Source organism: Eurosta solidaginis, chromosome 1 (genome assembly GCF_040869045.1).
Source record: "Eurosta solidaginis isolate ZX-2024a chromosome 1, ASM4086904v1, whole genome shotgun sequence".
Taxonomy (NCBI): Eukaryota; Metazoa; Arthropoda; class Insecta; order Diptera; family Tephritidae; genus Eurosta; species Eurosta solidaginis.
The window spans coordinates 91,555,973-91,573,648 of record NC_090319.1 but is presented as its reverse complement, the minus strand read 5'-3'; the positions used below and the strand labels follow the sequence as shown (position 1 = coordinate 91,573,648).

The following is a 17,676-nucleotide window of genomic DNA, read 5'->3' as shown; positions in this document are numbered from 1 at the left end:
TAGAGCAAAAACGCTATCCGGGCCCGGAGACTTGTGAGACAAATCAAAAGGATCCTACTATTATTTTTTACTGCACGAAGAGGCTTTTACAAACTGTGACAGAGCTGATGGAATTGTTCAACAACATCATGCACAGAAACTCATTGCCTGCTTTTTGTTAAGTGGACTGTTTTGTGAAATCCAACATTTTTCTGACTGCGGTCATTCTCAAGCCATTGAGCAAGTGTAAAGCAAGTTAACAATTGTGGTCCAGCAACAAACCCGCAAGTTTGATAAAAGAAAAATATGTCATTTATATTTTTCACCTCAAATTGAATATTTATTTATTTACAAACAGCGAATGGGTATTTTTAAAACCACTATTACGCAATACTTTTTGAAGCAGGTAATGAATTCAGTTTTATTGTTGCCATCATCCCACACTCAACACTCGACTCGTGCTCCCGTTTATTTCATTATAATAAACGCACTCACTCACTACACGCTTCATTGACGATTCCCCGCTTCTGCAGCAGCCCGCAAACTGTGCCAAAGAAATCGTTTAATGATGCATCCTGAAGTTGTTGATTGAAAACCTGACGGGAATACAAAAAAAATAGATTTTTAGTTAAGAAATGCATATATGAGGGTGGGACTGGGACTGGAACTGGAACTGGGAGTGGGACTGTGACTGGGTCTGAGACTGAAACTGGGACTGGGACTGGGATTGAGAGTAGGACTGGAACGAGTCTGAGACTGAGACTGGAACTTGGACTGGGACTTGGATGGGGACCGGGACTGCGACTGGGACCGGTAGTGAGAGTGGCACTGGCACTGGCACTGAGCCTGGGACTGGGAATACGGGATAGAGAAGAATAAAAAAAACTAAAGAGGAAAAAACGAGGGAAGGAGACTGACAAAGAGATAGAGTTAGACGGCAATGAAGTAGTATGGTCCGATCCGTTCGGTTATTGGTGAGTACATCTTATTCCCCTTAAGGACTTACAATTTTCGAGAATCAGGCCAAACTAAATATACGTTTTAATTTTCATGAAAGTATAAAAGGACGTAATTTTTCTACCCAAAGCCGTAAGCATGATCATAACCATAGCCTTGAGCGTAAATGTAACAGTCACCTGATCCATCACCATAACGAGAATTCATTCCATAACCTCTACCTTTCATTTTCACCTTTTTTTCCTACTTCTTTCCCTTCTCCTTCCGCTTCCAGTCATCATCACTAGCGCTTAACCGCATAGGCGATTTTGACAGTTGTGTAACATGTCACGCCAATTATGCCTTCTTCGCGGTAACTGGCGGCAACTGCGAGTACCAAAAATATCTATTCCTTCTTCGCCTATTTTTCCCAGCTAACGAGGATCCTGCTCCTGCATTTACGGGTGACGATATTAATACTTTCTGGCCCGAAGCGTCTTCGTATATTCGCATAACACGACCTAGCCAGCGACGACTTTGGACTTTTATTCATTGCATTGGAAATGGCTAAAGGGTTTCCCACTGGGGTCAAAGTTAAGATTGCTACTAAGAACTCAGTAAAGCTTGATAAGATTCGTGCTAGTAATTATTTAAATAAAACTTTTGTGATGCGCAACCTCGGATATTAAACCAATTATTATTAATAGGTGTCGCGAACAGAGGGAGACTCCTTTTGCATTTTATGACGTGAAAGGTGCTACATGGAATGTGCTGACGCAATAGAATCCGCCCTCGGCAGGGCAAGCGTGGAGCAACTAATAAGGAATTTGATCTTGAAACTTTTTTTCAACAGCGGGATATCAGCTGAGCGAGAGGGAGCCATATTTAGCAAGCAGATATGTAAATGCACACTAGAAGGTGGGGTGCTCCCATCTCCACCGTGGCTCACTGCTATAATATAATAATATGCCAGGAAAGCTCAACGAAAGTAGTGTTAAGATTGAAGCGGCCCGTGGCGATATGGCAAATCCTGAGCTCGGAAGCCTTCCCTTCCGTAATGCGCAAAATCATGGAAAGAATGTTAAGAAAACTAAGCATGTGATGACAGGAAGGTGGTCTTAGGCTAAATCCAGAAACGGTTTTACTATACCTCACGAGTAAGCACAAGCTCGCAATTAACCTTATTAAACGGTTCCAAGTACCTGGGTATAAGATTCCAAAGTGAGGTGGAAAGCGCGCAGATACTGTAAGCATGCTTTTCTTTCTAAGCTTTTACTAGTAAATCGATATTCGTTAAGAAATGGGGTCCCAAGCGTAAGGTTATATGCGGTAGTGATGCAACAGGTGCAGACTTATGGCTCTGTAGTGAGTGTATCGGGGATGCTCTTCGGAAGAATTGCAGTATCACTAGACTACAGAAAGTTCAGGGCGCGTCATGCTTTGGCGCCACCGGAGGAGCATGTCACATCTGCAAATCATTACTTTGCTTTGGCATACAAATCTACGCCCACAGTTTCAAGGTGGACTCAGGTGTGGAGGCCGGAATCCACTTGGACTCTTTATAGATTTCTACGACATTTTAACTTCGCACATACTGTGATGTGTTTAAAGCGGAAGTCCTTGCGGTATTGCTATCGGCATAGGAAATACGATGGCTGACGCAAGGACACAGCAGAAAAAAGTAAATATAATGGCCTCGTGATACTTTTTAATTTTTCCTACAAATTGTCGGGACGGGATCACACGTTTTATACCGATTCCGAACGGCATCTACAAGGCAGATGCAGTTTCGCTGAGAACCTTGCTTTTCACGGGACCTTCGGTGTTGTGGGCGACCGCTGTACCACAACACCACGGTAGTATAAACAGAAGGAAATGAGGAAATGACAAGCACCAAGGTAGATATATATTTAGGTGTAGCCCAGAGCAAGTTCGAAACTGTCACGTGAACAAATCTCAGCAAAACTTGAAGAATATTACGGGTTGTGCAACATCAAGAGCTACAAACAGAGAAGGACACGGGGTTTTTTGGGTAGATCTAGAGCCGACACCCATTAACATGTAGCGGTCTGCACCAATCATTATTGGGCTGAAGCAGAAACAGACGATGTAAAGACTTAAGCTCCAGGAAGACTGTTGAGCAATTTCTGCGTAAATGTATGGCTTTAGCTAGAACATAACCAAGATTCTTCGGAATAATCTAGAAAATCTTGGCACTTACCCCATCATAAACTATCGTCGGAACAAATGAAGGCGAATATTGTTGAGTCACATGCTCAGCCATTAATTGCAACTGAGTACCCAGAGCTGTATCGACGCAGTTGCTAATATCGTTGTTGAGACCAACTTGATCGGTGCACTAAAAAATTATTTAAAAAAAAAGCAATATAAGTCTCCGGCTTCCTGAGTTAGTGGGTATAACAATAGCTTACTTCATCCACGTTTTGTTTATCTCTCGTCACCATTTGACAGATAGCAAAGCGAACGCGCTGATCCTGCGTACTCTCTTGACTCAAAACACACGTTTGTAAACGATTCCCAGAGCACTCCGCTGGTCCATGTTGACAATAAAATTCGCTGCCATAATTAACGGACTATGGAAGAGTTGCGTAATGTTTAAAATATAACAAGGATACAAATTTAATTGAATACCTACACGTGACTTCCCAAATGGCACAAGATTTACGTTCAGGTTTGCGTTGAGCTTTCCATAAGACGGCGCTAGTTGTTTGGACATAAATCTTATGCTGTCCGGACAGAGGGATTCATACAAAATTGTCACGTCAAGCTGAAAGGAAAAGAAACATTTCTAAATAAGATGTTTCCGACTAAAACCCCTTTTCGACGACCATAGCAAACATAACTCTTTATCGAAATGACCAACTTCTCTGTACAGGCTAAAAGTTCTAGTGAACACTCACTTTTCAAAGCACATCAACGAAACATTCACATTGGACGACCCTCGATTTACTAAGATTCTCTGGGGATCTAATCAACACTCATGCGGTGAAATTTACTACTTAATCCCTTGATCCTTTTAAATCTTCTCGATCAGAAAATATATTTCTTGCTGCACTATAAATGACAATGAGATCTGAGAGGCGTTTAAAATAAGGTAAGTCTCCAAGGCAGCCTCGAAAGCAGATATTTCATCCCCAGTGATATGTAACCGAGATAATGGCAACCGGCAAACATCTTCAAACTTTAGCTGACCTTGTTAATACCTTATTAAACCGCGTAGATGACTGGTAAGATGAGAGTGTGAAAGAATGCAGCGATGGCCATGTTTGTATTCCGGATAGTGATAGATAAATGGCCTATACTACTCCGACCCACTCTGTGGAAAAAAAATTATGACTTGCCTTCGCTAGCTGGTTTACCAGGCTTTAGTAGTGGAATTATCCTTGCCATTTTCCACTGTTCGGGAATTACAAAGGACTTTAACGAAAGGTTGAAAGCGTGCATCAGGTAGTTTATTCCCTGAGCGCCAGCGTATTTTAACATTGGTATGGCTATTCCGTCTGGGACTATTAAGAGGTCGTGGTTTGCGTTGCAATCGCCAAGAATAAGACAGTTTTCGCCACTAAGTATGATATCAGGGCGATGCCTCTTGAACAAGAGGCAGGAGGAATATAGATGTTAATTATTTGTAGGTCAATATCACCTGACCGGATGGTTATGCGGTTGATGTTGGGTTGAAATAGACTGTATTTCATGGTGTGGTGGGTGATAAAAAACTCCAGCTCTACAGCCCTTTAGGATATTAGCTTTGTTTCTTGAATCCCGACTACACTGACAATTTTTTTATTCATGTAAGCCACTATTTCAGCAATCTTTCCGGCTAACCCGTTTCAATTTAGTTGGCGTATCTGAAGTGCAACGGCGGGCAGATGCAACTGTAGCGGTTAGAGATGAGTATACACGCCTTGAAGGATTTAGGCTTTGTCGTGTGTGCTGTCCGACTGCTGCTGGAGTACCTGGTGTTGATGGGCTGCTATTTGTATTTTGGCAGCACGATGCAACGAATGCGCCGGTCGGACGTTTGCCATTGGTAAGCCCGGCGTGATATTGCAATCATATAATTTTTAGCTGGCATACAGTGCACTTGGTGTGGGAAACTAGAAGTTGATGACTCCTTCTTATTCGGATTCGAATGGAATACCGACTAGCCATACTAAAACAGCAGCACTTCATTCCAGGATCTTTGGTGTTCGGGCGGCGCAGCGACCAACCAAACAACCAAGACTTAATTTGATTGGGCTACAAAAATGTGTACTCAAAAGATCAAAGAAGGCTCTTGAGGTTCGTTTGCATAGTTTCGATAACAAAACTCAAAGAAATTGTTTCCTAAAATATCGAAAGTACAAAGAGGAATTCATTTGAGGAAATTTTAAAAAAATTTCCACTGCTATTTTTTTTTTTTTTTTTTTTTGCTCGCTGCTGTACAACAAAAAGCATATACAATTTTTTTGTATATAGAAATTTGTTGGGCTATATTTCATCGAAAATATTCTCAAGTAAGAAAGAGCGAGATTTCGAGATCCTGTATTATCGCCGTCCGTTCCAATTTCGGTCCCTCCATTTTTGCAGTTAATGTACCTTATAATAACAACAATTCCGCCCCAGCGGGTTAGGGGGCTTAGAATATACCCACGGTAGGGGCTGTGTAGCGCAACCCTCTCAAGGGGTTGCCAGCGCAATATATAGCTGCTCCAACACAATTGTCAACCTCACCTACCCGAATCCTGTTTCATTAACAGCCGAGGCTCTGGCAACCCCGAACTCCTAATGATCTAGGGGTAGGAGGGCGTGATTGCTTAGAATGTTTCATGTGGTCATACCAAATCGTTCCCGAGATAGTCGGGATAGTATCTTTATGGTGCCTGTTAACGGAACGTAGCTGATCTGCATCCGGAAAAGGATCATCAACGTCCATAGTACTCCCCAAGGTCTTCGGGTAGTGTCCTTATCGCTACAACAACAACAACAATTCCACCAACTTTCGCGGATGTTTGGGACTTGAAGTTTTTAAAGTGGAAGCACTTGGACGTGAAAAGCCCCATAAATATTATCAATACATATATCCACTTAAGTATCCAAAACTTAAAACATGTCAAGCTTTTACCTTATTGGAGTCAACTCTCGGTGCAAATTGTGCACGCGCCGACACACTAAACATGATTTGAGGCAATAAAAAAACAAATAATTTCGTTATATCTTGCAACATTGTGGCAATTTTTTTCGCGAACGGCAGCGGAGTTTTTATAATTTAGTAAATATAAATGAATAACCGAACTATTTAGTGTAATCGAACCGATTCAATGTCTTTAACGTTGAGTGGTTGTTTTTGTTTATTGTAAACACTAAACACAAAAACAAAAAAGAAGCTGGTTAAACCGTTAAGAGCAAACGCGTTCGCCTAGTTCGTACTTTTTTTAGACTCAAATCTAAATAACAGACGACGTGTGAACTTTTCGATGTCGAGCAAACAAATGGCTAAAGCTGCTGGCAATTTTTATCTGAAAGCATAAATATCAATACCAAAAGTAACAGCAAATATAAAAACAACAATTGTAACTTTTACATGCAAGCGTCAGACCGCCAACCAATGGTTGGCATTCGATTAAGCTTTTACACCTTGCGCTTAAGCCGGTTTCAAAGGCGCAAGCGTTGAGTGAGTAAAGACATTTGCTCAGAGCAAAATGTTGATAATAATTAGTGTGCGACCGAAAGTGGAATCGAATATCAAATCGAAAGCCCGACTTATGCTTTAAGACCCTTTAGTTTGGTTAGGTTAGGTTGAACTGGCCGGTGCGTGAGGACCTCACATAGACTGAATGAGTGCATAGTATTACCAGAAGTTTGCTCATCAAACAACCTGAAACCCCCTATAAGGAAACATAATCTATGTTATAAAATATCTCCGCCTCCTTGGCAAAAACTAGGAGTTTCTAGGACTATGCTACTTCCTGCTTCTAGATCTGATAGTCGTGCCACTCCTAATAGCTGGAGTCTAAGCCTTGCGAATGTTTTCGATCATTTCCTCCTCCTAACCGCACTTCCTACATCCCCAATAACTGACAAGGCTTAGGTTGAACTGGCCGGCCAATAAAGACCTCACATAGACTAAATGTGTCCATGGTGTACTAACAAGGCTTAATTTGAAAGCATGTGCTATCAGAAGGCAGTTTCCATTCAGAATACCCATCGTGTGCAATGATGAGAGTAACTTTGTTAATCTAAAGTTGTAGGACCTTATGCACATGATCTTCGACACTTTGCAGCCCCGCGCTTCGTTTCACGCCTTTCCTGCTTGGTCTAAACTGATTGGGACGTCTACGGTACAAGTTTTATGGGATGTGCCCTGTTTAGCTAGCTCATCCCCTTTTTCATTTTCATCTATTCACATATGCTCGGGAACCCAATACAGATGTACATACATATATTTCTCCCAATCCCGATTCTTTACAACTTTTCTTATAGTAGTATGTGTTTACATGGAGACTAGTTGAGCAGAAAATTCACTTATAAGATGTTTACTGCTTGAAGTGCAAGCTTAAGCCGATTGACTACTGCTTTACTCAATCGCTGTCGCTGCGCTCACACGACATACAAGTAAACGCCGAATAGTTTTACGAAGCTCTTGAGTACACCACTGAGTTAGAAACAGGAAAACCATTTTCAGCCTAGCAGCCCTAGGGGGATATCTTTGGGCTGAGAAAGCAATTAAAAAATAAAGTCATCTCTCATTCATTAATTGGCGCTTAACGACCTAGCCAGCAAAGCTTTTGGGCTTTTATTCGTTACACTATTATTATATCTGCATAAAGCTCATACAGCTTACCATTATACCTCCTTTCATACACGCCATCAGCATCTCGGACAGGACCATAAATCTTTCGGAGAACTTTTTTTCTCGAACACTCTGAGGGCCAACTCATCTTCTCTCGCCGCCGTTCATGATTCCGAGCATTGTGAATTCATACAAGTGGCGAATGTTTGATAAAAACGTTCACAATAGTAAACAGCCTCGATCGCCTGTTTAATCGCTGTTCGATTACTTAAATCAAATAAATAAATAGTGTTTTACAAACATTTTTGTAGACTGGTACATTGCATTTTTTACATATTTTAAAATGTTCGCTTAACTGGTTGCTCATATTTAATCTATTAAATAGATTTTAGAAATGAATATCAATATGTAGTCTGATATTCTGTATACACATTTAAAAGAAAGGCTGATTAAAAAACACAAATGGGCAGTTCATGGCACTTCATTTTAATAACCGCGAGGAAAAAACAAACCTTTCTTCCATTATCTGGCCATTCGCGACGGCCGTTCTCCCTGTCAGCTATTATTTCACTGGTAGGTATGGCGATGGAGGAATAGAAAGATTTTTCACTTGTATAAATTCACAATGATTCCGAGCAATACATCATCAATATTGATTTCGAGGCTGTTATTATTTTCGCTGTTAGTGCTGTTTCGCGAAAGTACGAAGTACTTCACAGTCTCGAATTTATATCCGTAAAGAGGACGTGACTGCCATTGTGCTCATTTTACAACAAAATCCACTTTGTAAAATGTATGAAAACTTTTATTTGAAGCAATTTTTAATTTATAATTTATTTAGTAAAGAAAAACTTTTTTTTTTGCTTCTTTATCTAATCAGCAGCCGGCCGCAGTGGTGTAGTGGTAGCATGATCCGCCTCCACACTGAGGGTTCAACTCCCGGGCAAATTAACATCAAAAATTTAAAAACAAGTTTTTTCAATTAAGTAAAGGAATTTCTAATCGGGGTCGCCCCTCGGAAGTGATTTGGCAAACACTCCTAGTGAATTTCCGCCATGAAAAGCTTCTCAGTGAAAATATATCTGTCTTGCAGATGCCATCCGGGTCAGCATAAAACATGTAAGTCTCGTCCGGTCAATTTGTAAGGATATTTAAAAAGGAGCACAACGCAAATGTAAGAGAAGCTCGGCATAAAATCTCTTCGGAGATTATCGTACCTTGTATTTATTTACTTTTCTAGTCCAGAGATGGCAGAACATACAGCGCGTTTGTTAAGGCTAATTATTTCAATATACTAGAATTATCTCCAGCATTAGAATAGAGTAATCGCACGAAAGAGAGTCACCTTGTCTGAAGCCTCGTTTGGTTTTCCCCATAGGAGCTCGACGTCATTTGGCAAAGCCTTATTAGCTCTGCAGGTGCCTTAAATTCAAGCACAGCAGCAACTCCTCTCTCGCGCTATCAAAGGCTGCTGGGAAATCGACTAATAGATGGTGCGTGGTGCTTAACCATGATACATATTGTTACGAATATTAGCAAAACTAAGGAGTGCTGCCAGCTCTAAGCGATGCTAAGCAGTGACGTGAATGCACATCAATAATTCAATCATCATGTATCTACATAAACGAAACAATAACTGCGTCTACATATATGTACCATGTACGTGTACGAGCAGCAGAGAGTCAATGCACAAATACATGCATATATCTGAGATACTCCTATAAGTATGCAATGAGAAAAACTATAAAATTGTGCAATTGTAATTACAGCTGAGAAGTTTGAGAGCTACTGGACTAGTAGATTCTGGAAGCGTCTAGAAGATGCGAACGAGGAAACCAAAGAGTATAAAAGGCGACAGATGTAGAGGCGCTGTAATTCAGTTTGATTTGAGTTGTCAAGCAGTTACGACTAAGACGATATCTAGCGAGCAATAGCAGTATTATTTTGAAAGTCAGTCTCATTTAAGCTATCAGTTTGGTTATTAAGCTATTCGTTGCACAGTTTGAGTGTTATTGTGAAGTATTTTAATAAAGGCCATTTTTCCATTATTCAATATTGGAGTTATTTATTCAACAGTTTAGTGATACGAACTTAGCAAAAAGGCAAATAAGAGGATTTGCAAGCAAATTCGTTACAATATGTATAAATTTTGCTCGCGATGGAGCCAGAACTGAGAGTAGGCGAAACCACTGCCGATAATGGTACAGGCAAAATTCTGAGCGGCACAAAAGAGCAACAACAAATAAGCAACTTCATAGAAATCACACTCAGAGCAAAAAAAAGTGGGATCTGGGAGCATAGGCAAGTAAAGGCTCTGAAAGCATTGGAATTATGGATCACCAACTTAAAGTAATGAAAAAAGGTTCCGTCGTGGATGATGATTTCTTAGTCTAGAAGGCATATATTGGTGCATTAGACTTTATCAGCGGTGGGCACCACTACTACCAAGTAGCCATTGTGCTCTCGCCCATCGTATTCATATATGGTAGCTTAGCTGGTGCTAAGCTCGCGCCCACCCCTGGTAATTATTCGCGTACTTTACTAATGTATTACCAAAGGTCAGCTAGGCAGTTAAGCTTTTAAAATGAATGGGAGCATTTGCACTTAAAAAATGGAGATAATTCAGGTTATTGTTGTTAAGCAAGCAGTGAGCAAGACAAACTGTTGCTTGTTCTGTGGTCACAAGTCCAAAACTGCCTAAGTCAATCAATTAACTTATGGTTGGATTTGAATCCTCTAGCGCAACCTCTTCGATCGAATGGTTATTAACTTAAGATGCTACGGCTTAAGACTACAGAAAAAAGCTAACGAAGGCGAGTCATATCGTCCGATATCACTTATTTCGCTCGTAGCGAAGATATTGGAAGCCGTCCTGCTCCCTCATTTCACTGCGAATCTTCGACTAGCCACTAATCCACATGGCTTCCGCAAAATGCATAGCACTACAAACTTCATAAACGCCATAAAGTCACAGGCGAATTACGGACTGAACCTGTAAAAATCCCACCATAGCATGGTGCTCGTGTCACTTGACCTGTCAAACGCTTTTGATACAATCAACCACGACACGTTACTCTAGGCCAAAGAGGGTCATGCCTTCCCCCTTGTCTAAAAGATTGACCGCAAATTATATGAATGATGGGCAAGCTTCAGTTCAATTTAGGAACGAAACCTAAAAGCCTAGGAAAATTTAACGGAAAGTACTACAGGTTGGTGTGCTAACACCCCTTCTGAAGGAGTTACAATCATTTTCTACGCCGACGATTGCACGATAATGGTAACGGGACCTGGCTCTCCAATAATCAAATTAGTTTCTAGAATAAACAGTTATCTTCCCAGTCTTTCTAGTTTCTTCACCTCGCGCGACCTGGTGCTATCACCGACTAAATCCACAGCCACCCTCTTTACGACGTGGAAGGAACGGGTGATGCAAAAATTGGGCGTTCACGTCGATGGTGTTACGCTACCGACTGTCAGCCACCCAACGATCTTAGGGGTAAACTTCGAAAAATACTTCGACTGTCCGCCACCCATTGATCTTGGCGGTAACGTTAGAAAAACACTCTCACCTTCAAAGCGCATGCCACCGAAATTGTATCTAAAGTACAAAGTCGCAACAAAATCCTCAAGTCATTTGCCGGCAGCATCTGGGGAAAATACCGTACCACGTACAAAGCAATTGGCCGGTCGCTCATGTACTACGCTTCACCAGCTTTATCGCCTATTCTTAAAACACAAACTGGAAAAGGCTGCAGGCCTGCCAAAATGTTGCACTCACAGCTGTCATGTGATGCCTTCTCATGACTCCTGAACAACATCTACATAATTTGGCCAAAGAACTCAATTTAAAGAGCATAACGAAATTCTAAGCAGACAGTTTTTGCTTAGTTGTCACAAACCGGGGCACTCTTCTATATAAACATTTTATAAAGGTCACTTTTGGTTTGGCACATCGATATATTGCTTCACAAATCCTCATCGCTATCGGTATGCTTGCACGCATTACTTGGACATAAATAAAGGGAGGGAAAGTGCACCTGACATAAATCAAATTAGTTTCATTTTGTTTTACAGCTGAATTCAGTAAGCCGTCTGTAGTCACTATTTGGGATGAAAATCAGTTTTGAGACAATTTGCTATTCTGTAAGCTGTCTCGCGTCTCCAGTCTCACAAAATAAGTCACTAATTTGCGACCTGCGCCGGGGCAAATCACAAACATGAAAATATCAGAAAAAGTGTGAAATTTATTTTCCAAGAACGTTTTACACATTATTGTTTCATTTCTAAGAACACAAATTAGCAAAGAACTACCTACTTTTATACTCAGCGTGCTTTGCACACAGAGTATGTTAAATTTGATTGGATAACGGTTGGTTGTACAGCTATAATGGAATCGAGATAGATACAGACTTACATATAACAAAATCGTCAGTAACGAAAAAGAATTTTATAGGGCCATGTCCTTCCGTCCGTCCTTCTGTCCGCCTGTCCATTAACACGATAACTTGAGCAAATATTGAGATATCTTCCCCAAATTCGGTATACGGGCTTACCTGAACCCAAAATAGATTGGTATTGAAAATGACTGGAATCCGACGATAACCACGCCCAGTTTTTACATACATAACATTTTGGAAAACACAAAAAAACTGATTATTAAATAAATAATACACCTAGAATGTTGAAAATTGATGTTTGGACTGAATATATAAAAACTCTTGATAAAAATTTGAAAAACTTTTTGAAAATGGGCGTGATAAAATCATAAATAAAAATCGTTAAACCTATCATAACAAAATTGGACAGAGAGGTCGCCTTTAATAAGGGAATGCTTCGAAGAAAAATTTGCGAAATGGCCTACTTTTATATAAAAGATTTTTAAAAGGGTCCTGAAAGAATATATTAGGTTTTTCTTTGCAAAAAAGAGCTTTATATCAATGGTGTTTCATTTCCCAAATGGAATTACAATAAGAAAAATCCAAAAATTAAAGTTTTTGAAATTGGGTGCGGCACCGCCACTTTTTTGCCAAGCAATTTTCTATGTTTCGGGAGCCATAACTCGAAGAAAAATTAAACGGATCATAATTAGATTGTGTGGACAAATTTTTCTTTATAGCAGAAAATATTATATATATTATATATTATATTATATCTAGTAAAAATGGACTGGACGGTTAAAGGCCACGCCCACTTTTATATATAAAAGGTGCTTAAAAGGGTCGTAGACTGCAATAAAAAAACATATCTTTGCGAAAATATTGGGAGACATTTTTTTTAATAAGCGGCGCCACGCATTTATTTCGATCAAGCACTACACAACATTTCTAGGGCCTCAAAAAAATAAATCCCTTTCAACAAAATTCGAATAAGTAATTTATCTGAAATGAACTGTACAATTGAAAATCACGCTGAGTATATAATGTTCAGTTACACCCGAACTTAGACTCCCTTAAGGACCCATTACTGATACTTAGCATAGACTTGACCATGATGTAATAACGACAAGGTGATCTATGTAGTGACAGCTTATTTTGAAAGCTCCCATTTAATACGAATGATGAGAGAAAGGGGAAGTACAGAAGAGGCCGCTTTGTGAAACAGTATTAAATCGAGTACTTTTTTATAGCAAAACACTTAATCCACAATAGTAACGAAACTAATATCTTGTCATTTGTTTATAAAAATAAAAAGTGAATAAGGTCACTGCGACTGCCGTCATATATAAAAATAAATAAATGTAAGGCGCGATAACCTCCGAAGAGATCTAAGGTCGAGCTTCTCTTCCAATTTGCGTCGTGCTCCTCTTGATTTCCCCTACAAATTGGCCGGACGGGACCTACGTGTTTTATGCCGACTCCGAACGGCATCTGCAAGGCAGATGAGTTTTCACTGAGAGCTTTTCATAGCAGAAATACACCCGGAGCGCTTGCCAAACACTGCCGAGGGGCGACCCCGCTTAGAAAAATTGTCTTCTAATTGAAAAACGTTATTTCTAAAATGTTGGTGTTGCTTTGCCTGGGGTGTGAACCCAGGGCATACCGTGTGGTAGGCGGAGCACGCTACCATCACACCACGGTGGCCGTATAGGCTTGTTTAGCATAACGAAATTGTGGAAGCCAGCTGGAAGTACTTTAGAAACAATTTTTTTCTTTTTTTACTTAACGGATTGATTCTCGCGGTAAATGAAGACAATACGAAGTACTTGCTGTCACCCAAGAAAGAATCGGCCCATTTGCATCTTGACAGCCACATCACTGTTGACGGGTATAAATTCGACACTGTGAAGGATTGCGTCTATTTTGAAACCAGCATTAACCGAAAAAACAATGTCAGATTAGAAATCAAACGGAAAATGCCTTAGGCAAACAAGTGCTACTTTGAACTGAGTAGGCAACTGAGAAGTAAAGTCCCATCCCGATGAACAAAAATCACTCTTCACAAGTCACTCACCATGCCTGTCGTGCTCTATGGCTCGGGAATCATTGACGGTGTCGAGAGAAGATGGCTCTTGGAGTATTGAGAGAAGTTTTCAGGAAGATTTATGGTCGGGCACATGATGCCGACGGCGAGTATCGAAGGATAATCCAGCGGGTTGGGGGGTTAGAATATACCCGCGGTAGGTATGCCTGTCGTATGAGGCGACTAAAATAACAAATAGATTCAAGGGGTTTTGTAGCGCAACCCTTTCAAGAGGTAATATATAGCCTTTCCAAACCCAATTGTCAACCTCACCTATCCGTGGCGAATCCTGTTTCATTAACAGCCGAGACTCTGGCAACCCCGAAGTCCTCATGGATGTAGGGGGTGGGAGGACGGAATGGCCTAGAAGGTCCCATGTGGTCATAACAAATCCTTCGCGAGATGGTCGGGCTTGGTAACGGAGCGTACCGGATCTGCATCCGGCAAAGGACCATCAACTCGATAACACTCCCCAAGCCCTTCGGCGAGTGTCCTTATCGCTACAACTGTTAGTATTTTATACTAATTTATTTAATAAAATACGTTTTATTAAATTTGAGCAAAACTGTTCTTTAATTCAATATTGGTCTTCTCGTTCTACAACTTTCCTCGTATACTACATCAACGGAATAATAATTCAAACAACACGAAGCGCAATAGACATCGTATAAGAGAACAGTACAGACAGTTTCAAAAAAGAAAATAATTCATATATGTAGTTGTATCTTTCCAATCATTGTATTTTTGCTTTAGTTCGCAAGCCCCACAGGGTTGCTTATTTATGTCTTTAGTCAACATGAAAGAATGGAAATTCAACACACCTCCTCAAAAATAAATTTATTATTACAATAGAAACAAAAATAATTAAAGACAAATTTATTCATTGAGGCAAGTTGTAAATACTGGGAGGTTACAATATCATGGTCCAACATTTGTTGCGGGGATTGGGAAAACCCAGAAAACCCAATCAGACCAATACTTATCACTAATTTAACTTATATTGTTACTGTTGTCATCAAGTCCCATCTGGCTTCTCAAATCAAGAAAACGTGCTGCAGCTAATGGTTTTGTTAATATATCGGCAAGCTGCCTATCTGTGGGGATATACTCAATTTTTATTGTTTTATTTTCTATCTGTTCCCTTGAAAAATGCTATTTAATATCAATATGTTTGGATCTTTTGTGGCATGAGGGATTATTTGCTATATTTATACAACCTTGATTGTCTTCGGAAATCTTAAATGGTTCGTTAAATTTGATTTTAATACTTTTCAGTAAAGATCTTAACCATAAAGCCTCTCTAACTGCTTCAAAAAGTGCCATGTACTCAGCTTCAGTAGATGAAGCTGCCACAGAAGTTTGGTTTCTCGTGTTCCAGCAGATTAAAGAGGATTCAAACATTTTAAACAAATAACCAGTCGTACTTCTCCGATCGTTCCCGCTTCCACCCCAATCAGAGTCAACGTAACCAGTAAACATGTATTTATAATTTGCGTTCTTTACATAAATAAGTTTTAAATCAGTAGTACGTTTAAGGTATCTTAGAACTCTCTTAAGACACTGCCACAATTCTATATTCTGTTTAGTGCTATAACGGCTTAAAATGTTTACAGCTGTACTCAAATCTGGCCGTGTGCAAGTCATATTATACATCAAACAACCAATTAGATTACGGCAGGGCGCGTCATACTTTTCATCAGAATTCAGTGCTTCATAATTAAGCTTACTCGGAAGTGGAGTACTAACTGATTTACAATCTTCCATTTTAAATTTCTTTAAAACATTTCTAATATACGCAGATTGACTTAATTATATCTGATTATGTTTTCTTTCAATCTTTATGCCAATAAAATGTCGAATTTCAAATAAATCCGTCATTTTAAATTTAGTCATTAAATAATTTTTAAATTTACCAATCGTTTCATCATTCGCTGTTGCTATTACCAAATCATCAACGTATAGTAGCACATATATATTTTTCATGATGTTATTATTGTCAAGAATGTAAATGCATTGATCGACACCTGAGTTTACGAAGCCAATTTCCTTTAATGCCCGTTCAAAAACTTCGAACCAACACCTAGCGGCTTGCTTAAGACCGTAAATTGCTCTATTTAATTTGCAAACTTTACCCTTCTCACATGATACACTTTCAGGGACCATTATATAAATTTCTTCTTTTAACATACCATTTAAGAAAGCAGTTTTGAGGTCCATGTGGTGAACTTTTAAATTGAATTGGTTAGAAAATGATAACATAATTCGAAGGCTCGATATTCTGGCCACTGGAGCAAAAGTCTCATCATAATCGACTAGAAAATCTTGTGTAAAGCCACGAGCAACAAGCCTGGCTTTATACCTCACTGGGTTACCTGATTCGTCGTGCTTCAAAGAAAAAACCCATTTACAATCGACAATATTTTTATTTTCAGGCCTTTGCACAAAAGACCAAGTTTTGTTAGATAAATGAGAATCAAGCTCATCCCTTATTGCATTTTTCCCAATGAGACCTATCACTTCTGTTTTTTATTTCTTCAAATGAACTGGGAGTGGGGCTTAAAGAAGTATCTGCATTTAATACACAGTTATATAAATATGGATCATCTGAATATTTTCTCAGTGGACGAGCTTTCAATCTATCACTTCGCCTAGCTTCAATATCAGACATTTCTTCACTCAAACCTCGCTGCTGACTATTGTGTTCACCTGTATACTCATATTCTGATACAGTTCCACCAGTACCAACTGGGTCGGTATTATCTTCACTTACTACCACATCACTAGACTGCTTATCTGCTTGGCACTTTACAGATTTTCGTTCCTTACTTTCATTCAGGAAGATTGATTCAATATTTGTGTCTCATTGCGAGACCCAGAGGCATTTGATGATGACTCATTTTTAAATACAGTCCTAGAATTTTTCATATTTGTTTCATCTACGATAACGTCTCTTGCTATCGTGAATTTTTCAGTTTCTACATCCCACAGTTTATAACCATTCGGTTCATATCCAACAAGTATACCCTTCCACGATTTTTCATCAAATTTTCTTTTTCTTGTTTTATTGTGAACGTATACCGTCGAACCGAAAACTTTTAAATATTTTAAATTTGGCTTTCTTTTGTGCCACATTTCATATGGTGTTTTCGTACTATCTTTCAGTGCTTTAATTTGAGTTCTATTTATAAGGTAGGTCGCTATTAACACAGCTTCACCCCAGTAGTTTTTATTCAACTCTGCTCCATTCACCATAGCACGAGCTTTTTCTGTTATTGTTCTTATCATCCTTTCGGACACACCATTTAACTGTTGAGTATGTGGTACTGTCAAGTGGTAGCTGATACCTTTTTGAACACAATAATCTCGCATCTCAGTTGATAAATATTCTCCACCATTATCAATGTATAAATTTACAACCTTTAAATTGAAATGCGCTTCACTTTATGCGACAAAATCTTTGAAAACCGCGAAAACATCAGACTTGTAAGAAATTATATACGTTACGCAAT

The 17,676-nt window shown here is 39.5% G+C and overlaps 1 protein-coding gene and 1 pseudogene across 1 annotated transcript; both read right to left on the bottom strand.

Moving 5' to 3' along the window:
- Window positions 1–17,676, bottom strand: part of LOC137237255 (putative nuclease HARBI1) — a 526,467-nt pseudogene that overhangs the window by 157,195 nt on the left and 351,596 nt on the right.
- On the bottom strand, window positions 298–6,427 carry LOC137236463 (GILT-like protein 1). The gene is made up of 5 exons (XM_067759102.1): window positions 6,041–6,427; window positions 3,572–3,703; window positions 3,348–3,509; window positions 3,137–3,274; window positions 298–575 (listed from the first exon to the last, which is right to left on the bottom strand). Exons 1-5 carry the CDS (start codon window positions 6,140–6,142, stop codon window positions 471–473), a joined length of 639 nt encoding a protein of 212 aa, XP_067615203.1. The 5' UTR covers window positions 6,143–6,427; the 3' UTR covers window positions 298–470.